The sequence below is a fragment of the Sinocyclocheilus grahami genome, unplaced genomic scaffold (genome assembly GCF_001515645.1).
Source record: "Sinocyclocheilus grahami isolate Dianchi unplaced genomic scaffold, SAMN03320097.WGS_v1.1 scaffold1514.1, whole genome shotgun sequence".
Classification (NCBI taxonomy): domain Eukaryota; kingdom Metazoa; phylum Chordata; class Actinopteri; order Cypriniformes; family Cyprinidae; genus Sinocyclocheilus; species Sinocyclocheilus grahami.
Window position 1 is genome coordinate 26784 of NW_015506693.1, and position 10404 is coordinate 37187.

Consider the following 10404-nt stretch of genomic DNA (forward strand, 5'->3'; position numbering starts at 1 on the left):
AGGTAGATACATATCAGGACATGAGGTACTTTTCCTGGAGTATCTTAACATCTCCAATCATGCATTGAGAGTCCTGTTGATCTCCCAATGAAGCAGCTTCCACTCATCCTTCATGCAGTATACAAAATTAAGACAGGCATACGGGTCTGTTTTAGCTTGCATGGCATCAGCATTGTACAAAAAAAATGGTCAGAGTACACAAATGTGGGGGATGAAGGTGACAAATATGCTGGTTACGATGGAAGCAGACTGGACTTTCAGAGTGCGTTGCAGTTCTTTTGGTTTTCACTGTGAAGTCCACCTTCTGATACTCCACAAAATGTAGGATATGACGTCGCAATGTACTTGAAGTAAAAAAAAAAAAAGAAAAGAAAACAACTGGTGAACCGGTGAAGCAGCGGGAAAAAAAGCTTTGAGGCTGGACTTCGTACACAATATTTAGCTCTTATGGGAGAAAGTCTCTTCATAAAATTGCACAGGAAGGTTATAGCGTCTCTTCACAGTTGGAACCCAGTAGACAATAACGACAAACGGACACAAAGAACTCTGTGGAAATAAGAAAACAAAAACACATTAGGAATTTAAATTTCAACAGTTTTTTTTCCTCATAATGCTACTTTTTAAAAGCTAGACTACTTCACATTTATGCCATACATTCACTCATGCATTTCAGGAAAGAACAACGTCTCAAATATAAATTCAGACACTGAACCAGACCATTTGGTCCTTATCTTTTCTTTTTCCTCTCAAGGAAAACAAAAAGGAGAGAACAGGTCAGACCCTCAACACCTGTTCAACAGCAGACACAAGCCAAAAGACATTATACACACACACACAGAGGCCTGCACTCTTTTAAACACTGCATTCAGCTAGATCATTGACGGTATTAATTCAATTAACAAAGAAGCATTTAGGAACCTAGAGCACAACTAAATGTAGTGCAACAAAGGCTTCCTCGTCTGCCCATTGTTGCACCAAAACGTAATACAGTATGTTTTTCCTCTTTGCCTTTGTCTCTACTATCGTTTTACAGCCTTAAGCTTCTGCAAAGGTCAATATCCATTCTGAAGTCACATATTCTCTCTCAGGGCCTCTAGCTTGAAATAAAGGAGAAAAATGAAGTGGAGGTGATCATTTGAAAGTAGATGTCCCCTAGAGCAACCAAATCAAGTCGTTAGCACACTTTCTCTCCCTTTTCCTTCACAACTCCCACTTTCTTCTTTTAAGTTCTGCATACAGTTCATATAAAATGACAGTAAAGGGCAGAAGAGCCCTGCAGTTACAGAAGAACCGCTTGCCAATTAAAACCCACTCAAACAGACGCCCAAAGAGACTGGAAGGGGGGCAAAGCCAAATCCATCCCTCCATCGATCCCAGGGCCGGCTGCGTGTAGATTCTACAGAGCTGCTTTTGAAGACAAAATGTTCGGTGAACCATGGCACTTCATCTAAGCAGCATGAAGTTGACGGTGAATGAACACAGCTTAGACTAATGACCTCCCTCCACTCCCACACACCCGCCAAACACAAGTCTGGTATAAACACACGAGCGTATGTGCAGCTCACACTCTTAGACACGCGCAGCAACATACAAGCTTAGTTTTTACCATAGTGGATGTTTTTCCATTGATTTCTATTTTTTTTATATTAAGCTAATAATATTTTCTGTCTCAAAGCTGTCCTTGTATTTTAAAGAAAATGTTTAAACGTGGTTTGTTTTTATTTTTATTTTTTATTTTTTTAAGCGTGCATCCAGCAAGGTGTCTGTGACATTCCTAATCCAATCATAATGTTAACAGCACCGCTGCACTGTAAGGGACAGTCAATGTTACAACATGCTGGTGACAGTTCCAGCTGTTCTGAGAGCAGCTGTGGATGTCACATTTCTCAGATAGCTCTACAGGACCCTTACAACCCAAAGAAACCCAAGGTCAGTCTGAGTTTCAGTACTGACATACAAGCTTAGTTTTAACCATAGTGGAGGTTTTTCCATTGCTTTTATATTAAGCTAATAATATTTTCTGTCTCAAAGCGGTCCTTGTATTTTAAAGAAACCATTTAACCTTATTTCCTTTGCTGTTCTAAAAAAAACTGACAGCTATCATTTTGAACTAGCTATCATTTCATTAAAAAAAAAAACATCACTATTTCCATACAGATATTAAGCAGCACAACCATTTTCAACATTGATAATTGTAAGAAAAGATTTTGGAGCATCAAATCAGCATAAGTGACCCTGGACCACAAAACCAGTCATAAGGGTCCATTTTTTTTTAATTTTCTGAATGAATAAGCTTTCCACTGATGTATGGTTTGTTAGGATAGTACAATATTTGGCTGAGATACAACTATTTGAAAATCTGGAATCTGAGGGTGCCAAAAAATGAAAATACTGAGAAAATCGCCATTAAAAGTTGTCCAAATTAAGTTCTTAGCAATGCATTACTAATAAAAAATTAAGTTCTGATATATTTACGGTAAGAAATTTACAAAATATCTTCATGGAACATGATCTTTACTTAATATCCTAATGATTTTTGGCATAAAAGAAAAATCGATAATTTTGACCCATACACTGTTTTTTTTGGCAATTGCGAAGAATATACCCCAGCGACTTAAGACTGGTTTTGTGATCCAGGGTCACATATTAGAATGATTTGTGGTGGATCATGCGACTCTGAAGACTGGAATAATGGCTGCTGAAAATTTAGCTTTGCCATCACATTAATAAAAAAAAAAGTAATTTAATTATAATATTTCTTTATTACTGTTTTACTGCATTTTTTATCAAATAAATGCAACCTTTGTGAGCATACAAGAATAAAAAAAAAATGTTTTAAATATCTTACCAACCCCAAAGTTTTTAAATGGTAGTATACATATTTTGTATTTATTCCACGTAACGTTTTCCAATTTTTATTTTTATTGATTTTTTTTTTTTAAGTTAAAGCTGACAGACCTGACAAACTAGGAGATAAACACTTCTATGTGATCATCTCAAAACGGTTAACAATCGGTTAACTGATATTTTGATTACTTTTTTTGATTACCATTTTATTATTATTTTTCTAATATTTTGAGATTATGACCTTAATTTTTAAAGTCCGACTGAAAGAAACCCACATTAAGAACCCTCTATACAAAGTGCTAAAGACTGAGGCTATTTGTTGTTCACAATCTTTGAGAAAAAAAATAAAATACCTGTACATATAGATATGTAGTTTGTTATACTATCCGTTCTGGTATATCCGTCGCTGAATGCAATTCTTCAGCGAAGAACATCCCTGAACCTTTGCGGAGTTCAACAGCACATTTGTGCAAAAAACGCTTTCACAGAGAGAGGGAAAAGATAAGAGATAAAGAGAGCAGTGTGTCTGTACGTAGGAAAGGGAGGATTTCTGTAACCAGATGCATTCCCATGGGAGAAAGATAGCAGGAGCTTGAGTGTGAGAAAACACAGCCAGTTGGAGAGAAAGAAAGAGCAAGACTGAAAATCTTTGTTTACCCTCCCTTATCCAGTCCTCCCCCTCTCCCCTCATCTCGGTCTTCTCTCTCCTCCCACTCCTCTGGCCAGCAGTGAGGCTCCTCATTGTTAGTAGGGAGGAAGCTTGCTTAGAACACTTCATGGTCTTTTAAATGCATAGGAATGGCTCAGTGAACAAAGGAAGGACCACCACTTTGAAATGAACTGCCCGGTCAAGGTGGGCGGCATTTCTCACTCTCTCACACACACTTTAAAAGCAAAGCTAAATGACCAGTGCCAAAGGGTCAGGAATGGAATGAGTGTGGAGGACTGCCTCAGTTTGTTCTTCAGTGAGGAGGAAGTTAAGTTGGTGCTCATTTTATTTAGTCTACTGTCCTGGAGTTTGATTCACTCTATCAGTATTTATGTGTTATTCTGTTCTTGCTACAGTCAGACTGATTACCAGCCATGAAGGGAGAGGAGAAATTAATGCATAAAATATTAATTTCATTCTCCCTGGCAGAGATGAATCTTTCTATTGTAAGATGCTTTCACTAAAAGAATAAAGTGCTAAATATAAAAACCCTCCATTTCTTTCTCTTCTATTTTTCAACAATGGCTCTTTGAAATTATTCTCATCAAATAAGAATGAAAATATTGTTTACGTGTTCTCTAATTTCCCAGTTATACTCACAGAATATAAATGCATCCAGTTTGATTTTTGCTTTGCACTGAAACTCCCATCGCAGTCTGAATCACAAGGATTTCAGCACACTGCAAAACACGGTGATTGACGATACAGAAACAGTTTATGGAAAACAACAGCCATGACTCATCTGAATTACCTCATCTCATTTACTTATGCATGTTTTACTCTAAAGTTAAGCAATATATACACACGAGTCAAGCCAAACGATTTCTGACTAGAAATCAAGTGAATCGGCAAAAGTGTGGGTTTTACACTGATCTCTGACCTTTTACTACAGCTACGATCTTTTGAATACAATTTTGTTTTACCAGATACTGTGTTTTTTCAATGTACATTTCAAACAAGCATGTCTATTTCACCATCTTCATTTCATCAATGATTAACCAGTCCCAGTAGATACATATTGCAGTTAAATCATATAAATGCTTTAGTCGGACTTGAATTGTATTAGTAATTTTTTGTCTACATATTTTTAAATCTACATAATGCAAGTGTAGGTCTGCTTCATCCAGCACGAACACGCGTTTCATGACAAATTCATGATATTTGCCAGTCAACTATTCAAATCTGGGCACCCAACTACATGGAGAATTATTATGCCTTCACATAGATTCCCATTAAAATGACTACACTTCCTGCACAAATTAACTGAACAACTGATGCACATTGTCCATTTACTCGTTCAAATATTTGATTATGTATTGTAGCATATATTTTCAGACAGACAAAGACTGAAGCTGAACAATGAAAAAGCCTACTGCAAAGGTACTAAACTGTTGCCCAGACTCCATGCTCCATGTTGTCAACACACTGCTCATCCAAATACAACACACCTCACCATTTCTTTCTCCGTCTTTCCTCTGAACCCTCCCTCCTCCCTTATTTGCCCTACCTCTCTTTCCTGCTTCCTCCACCCCCAGACAAATTTCCCCCTCAGGAACAATAAAAGTCTTCTATTCTGCTTCAATTACCCTCGGTGCAACGCCCCTCACTGCACACTCATAACTCATTCAGCCCTACCGCAAGCCGCCTCCTCACAACAGAGACACACAAACATGCAGTTTTACTCCGGATCTAAATTTTACGTGAGAAAATGTGCATGTGCCCACACACACACATTGAAATTCAGGTGTAGCCTATGATCTTTCTCTGGTAGGGGGAGCTTGAATCTCCAGCTCAAAGACCAAGGCTTTGAATTCTCTCAAGCTAGAATTTGTAATTGTTTTCCCCCTCACAGTCTGGAGACTGATCAGATACAGCAGCGTATCTGTATCAGCCGGACAAGACAGAGCGAGCGCACACACAGCATCGCTGGGCAGATCACCGCTGTGAGGTAGATCCTGGAAAGCCTGATGCCTTTTCCGATGCAGTCCTGCTGTGACCGAAGCCTGTTTTGCTGGAGACTGAGCAAGGCTCAATGCTTAATAGCCACTATTTTTTTGGACCCTCAGTAAACGTGACATCTGTAGCAACCTATTATTAAACATACATTAATGCACTAGCTTTGAAAGTTATCGACTAAAGCGTAATGTTGAGATTAGTACACCTATATACACACAACAGAAGAATCTCCTCACAGAAACGGAGGAGGAAAACAGCAAAAAGACCATCAGTCAAGGAATGAAAGAACACAAAAAGCACTAGGAAACAGAGATTGAAAAGAAAGATATCTGATTTTGCATATGAGCCATGTTGACCTGGTTAATATTCATAGCATGCTGCCTTGCCGTTTTCTTCCTCTCTACTTCCTAAGACAATCTAATTGTTCGGTCAATACTCAATTTGCCACTGATTTTCATAAGGTTCTTTGTCAATGTATGCACGAGGCAGATCATGAGGGATAAATGAAATCTCTATATCCAAATACAGTGTACATATGAACACAAAGAGCCATGTAAAATTGTGCACAGGAATTTTTCAATGTGTCAGTATACTTACAAAGAGGGTTCTGTGTACGGAAACCACAGCATTGGAATTTTTATAATTAGAGTTAAAAATGTTCTGGGAAAAAAACAAAAAAACAATTAGCAAATATGATCTGAAACAGGTTCATGACTTTAACTAACAAGGGTTGGGTGAATCTCATTCCTCTGAAATTCCTTCGCGTTCCAAAGCCAAATTCTCTTAAAATGTATTCCAGTCTTTTGACCGTGCAAACATAAGCTCATACAGCACTTGTAGACAGAATGTAAACAACAGTGTGATTTTCTGGATAAATGTCCACCATGAAATGAAACAACAGTGTACATATGAACACAAAGAGCCATGTAAAATTGTGCACAGGAATTTTTCAATGTGTCAGTATACTTACAAAGAGGGTTCTGTGTACGGAAACCACAGCATTGGAATTTTTATAATTAGAGTTAAAAATGTTCTGGGAAAAAAACAATTAGCAAATATGATCTGAAACAGGTTCATGACTTTAACTAACAAGGGTTGGGTGAATCTCATTCCTCTGAAATTCCTTCGCGTTCCAAAGCCAAATTCTCTTAAAATGTATTCCAGTCTTTTGACCGTGCAAACATAAGCTCATACAGCACTTGTAGACAGAATGTAAACAACAGTGTGATTTTCTGGATAAATGTCCACCATGAAATGAAACGGAGACTGATCCTAATACATAAAATGCTCAAATATACAGACAGGGTTATACAAATTCTGGCTTATACCAATAATTACATGTTATGGCTGACAAATGATTACTGATAAATGGCACATATTAAAATTATATATTATTTTATCTAGATACATTTAAAATAAAACAATTTAGAATTGCCATTTCATTTTAAACTAATTTAGACATCACAACTTTATGATGTACAGTATGAAAATGGGATGTTCTGACTAGATTGACATTTGATAAAGATTACATTTAACAGTGATATTAAATTACTACATTTAAAAGGTTAACTTTAAGATGAATACTGTAGATTTAAAAAAAAAATCTAATATCATTAGATTACTGATTTGGTACTGCTATTTATTGCAACCCCATTCTATAAAAGAACAAAAAAGTAGCATGTCTGGTGATTTTTTTTTTAGACTGCATGACTTACCTCGTAGGACAGTAGAGTCACACAGGGGAGAACAGGCGTGCTTCAGGCTGGGAGGTGTTTCCAGGTGCTGACGAAGGCAGTGGGGATTAAGGAATATGGTACAGTAGTGATGCTGTTCCAGGCATCCAGTGTGGGGTCGTAACAGTCCAGGGTTTTGCAGCGCTGTGTACCGAAGTAGCCACCCACCACATAAAGTTTGTTTCCAGAGGCCACCGCTTGGCAGCTCATTCGTTTTGCCGTAACATCTCCAACTTTAGTCCACTGATAAGTCTCACTGCTGAATTTGTAAGCAGAGCAAGCAGAGAATTCGGTGTCGCCTCCCATTACAAAGATCTGGTTGCCGAGAACAGCAGCTGCAGTGTAATCTAATATCATTAGATTACTGATTTGGTACTGCTATTTATTGCAACCCCATTCTATAAAAGAACAAAAAAGTAGCATGTCTGGTGATTTTTTTTTTTAGACTGCATGACTTACCTCGTAGGACAGTAGAGTCACACAGGGGAGAACAGGCGTGCTTCAGGCTGGGAGGTGTTTCCAGGTGCTGACGAAGGCAGTGGGGATTAAGGAATATGGTACAGTAGTGATGCTGTTCCAGGCATCCAGTGTGGGGTCGTAACAGTCTAGGGTTTTGCAGCGCTGTGTACCAAAGTAGCCACCCACCACATAAAGTTTGTTTCCAGAGGCCACCGCTTGGCAGCTCATTCGTTTGGCCGTAACATCTCCAACTTTAGTCCATTGATAAGTCTCACTGCTGAATTTGTAGGCAGAGCAAGCAGAGAATTCGGTGTCACCTCCCATTACAAAGATCTGGTTGCCGAGAACAGCAGCTGCGGTGTAGCGCCACGGCTGTGGACAGGACGCTGGGACTGTCCAGCGATTTTCTGAGGGATCGTAGCACTGAACTTTGGGCAGCTTGTCATGGGCCACACTCGTCCCTCCGAAGGCGAACAACTTCAGCTTTACGCTGACGACAGCAGCATTGCTAACTCCTTCTCGCAGCGGTGCCACCATGCTCCACTTGTTAGCAACTGGGTCAAACTGCTCTACCTGCTTCAAGGACACAGATGGTGATGCAGGCAGGCATCCAGTGGCAGCTGTGTGACCTCCAACGACATAGAGGCAGTGGCGTAACTCAGCAGAACCATGACCGAAACGTGCTATCAGCATCGGAGCTGCTTTGGACCATTCCTCCTGTAACGTATCATACACCCAAACGTCCTTAGACACACCGTTCTCTGAGCCACGGCCCCCCGTCACGTACACTTTGCAGCCAATGGCACAGGCGCTGAACTCCTTGCGTGGACTGGGGATGTCTGCCTTTGGAATGATCTCTTTGGCCTTCTGGTCCACCAGGTAGAGCTTGTCACACATAAACGTGGGGCCACCCAACAGGAAAAGGGCATGACTGGTCTTGCGTGGCCGGGCACAAGGACTATTGACGACGCCGTCATTTTGCAAGATGCGCAGTTTGCAGCGGATGGCTTCATCCACCAGCTCTTTGCTTTTAGCCTGTGCGATGATGAGCTCCTCCGTGGAGACGTTCTCCATGAGGAAGATGGCAGGCAGGAGAGCCAGACGCACAGTACGGAGCAGCTCAGGAAGGTGACAGTGTCTCCTCTCAAGGTCGTAGTTCACCCAGTTAAGTGCCGACTCGTAGACTAGACGCTCGTCCTCGGTTTCGAGCTCTTCGTGTGCCAACAGTTGGGCCAGCATGTCCTTGGGCAGCTGGAGAAACTCTTCAGTCTTGCAAATAGCAGGGAAGTTACTGAGGCACATGCTCCAGGACAGCTGGAACAGCTGGGTGCACTGGTGAGCGTCTGAGAGCAGCAACATGCCCAGGGAGTTGGATGGGTGAAGGTTCTTCTCAAGGAACTCGGCACAGGCATCACGGATGTCCTGAAACTCCAGCATGTCACCGGCCTCAAGGAGAGACTCTGCGTTCTCCTCGTTTATGATCACTCTTGAGGAGTACGCATAGTCCAGAAGGAGCTCCAATACCTAGACAATGCAATAAAACGCAATGATTAAATGCAAAGTTAACCTAAATAAAGTGACAACCTCTAATTTTTGCAGTCAAACTGCAATACAAGTTACTTTGAAAACCATGAAACAGTTGATTTGCAAATGCCTGATGTTCAGCCCGATTCCTGATGTTCAACCTTATTCAACCCCAGAGCTACTCCAAGGTTTCAGTACTCTTCAATCAATAATGTGTTGACCAGTAAATTAGAGTAGCTTACAATAACGGATCTTTTGTATTCCACAGAAGAAACTCATACAAGTTTGGACCCACATGACCCACACGTGGGTAAAAAAAACAGAATTTGAATTTTTGGGTGAACTCTCCGTTTCACACTCTTTTACTTCTATACAAATTCAAGCACTTCATCAATACCTCTGGATGAATGGAGTCCCTGAAGTCCACTTCACTGTCCTGACTCTCTCTCAGCCCTCCGCTGAACATTGCTTCAAAGTAGCGGCTGCAGGCGGCCAGCACAGCCCTGTGGCACGGGAAAGAGCGTTTTCCTGCATGGAGCAGAACATCAGTGAAGAGTCTCTGCTGACGAAGAGCATTTAGGTGCATTAGCACACTGTCAGCATATGAAGACTTGTGGAACAGGTAGATGTTCATAGAGCCTGTGCTGGCACGAGACTTGCGGTTCTCGTGGACACAGACCGACATTTTCATTGAATCCTGAAAAAAAAAAGAGAGAAAAAGTGTTCTGTAGACAAAAGACGCAATAATAAAAACAGACCACAAATAATATTTTACAGGGAATGTGTGCTAACCTTTTTAGACAATTAAAATTCACACTAAAGTTGAAAGAAAACATGAAAGATTTTAATAGCACATGTGTGCCCTAGTGAGAATTGGCATGTTGCTGAATAGCCTCTGATTGTTGCAGGAGTTGACTGACATTGTTTTGAACAGTGATATGATCACTATCCGCAAAACACACAAAGATCATGCCAAACCTCCATATGAAGGCAGAGAAGATGTAATTCTGCAAACACAACATAAAACCCCACTGGAAGCCTCTCTGATGCCTAGCCGTCTGGAATGTGAACAAATGCAAGAGAGTCTAATCACTACCAGGTGTTCAAAGGCGGACGGATAAGGGTGGAGGAGGGGGGAACTGAAGGGGGGGGGGGGGGGGGGGGGGGGGTTTTAAT

The 10404-nt window shown here is 40.6% G+C and overlaps 1 protein-coding gene and 1 long non-coding RNA gene across 3 annotated transcripts in view; both read right to left on the bottom strand.

The window, feature by feature from the left end:
• Positions 1 to 273: 273 nt before the first annotated feature.
• Positions 274 to 7579, bottom strand: LOC107570863 (uncharacterized). The gene is made up of 2 exons (XR_001607094.1): positions 7228 to 7579; positions 274 to 546 (listed from the first exon to the last, which is right to left on the bottom strand). It is a non-coding gene; the product is annotated as an uncharacterized lncRNA (long non-coding RNA).
• A 131-nt stretch (positions 7580 to 7710) lies between these two features.
• The window catches only part of LOC107570861 (ectoderm-neural cortex protein 1-like), a 4150-nt gene continuing 1456 nt past the window's right edge, over positions 7711 to 10404 (bottom strand). The window contains exons 1-3 of one of the 2 annotated variants that reach the window (XM_016257142.1): positions 10207 to 10323; positions 9626 to 9925; positions 7711 to 9228 (exon numbers count right to left, since the gene is read on the bottom strand). In XM_016257142.1, coding sequence (XP_016112628.1) covers positions 7747 to 9228; positions 9626 to 9925; positions 10207 to 10212 — 1788 coding nt within the window. In that variant the 5' untranslated portion in view covers positions 10213 to 10323 and the 3' untranslated portion in view covers positions 7711 to 7746. Of the gene's footprint in view, positions 9229 to 9625; positions 9926 to 10206; positions 10324 to 10404 lie in introns of those variants that run through there. The other variant, XM_016257143.1, reaches the window with a different exon arrangement.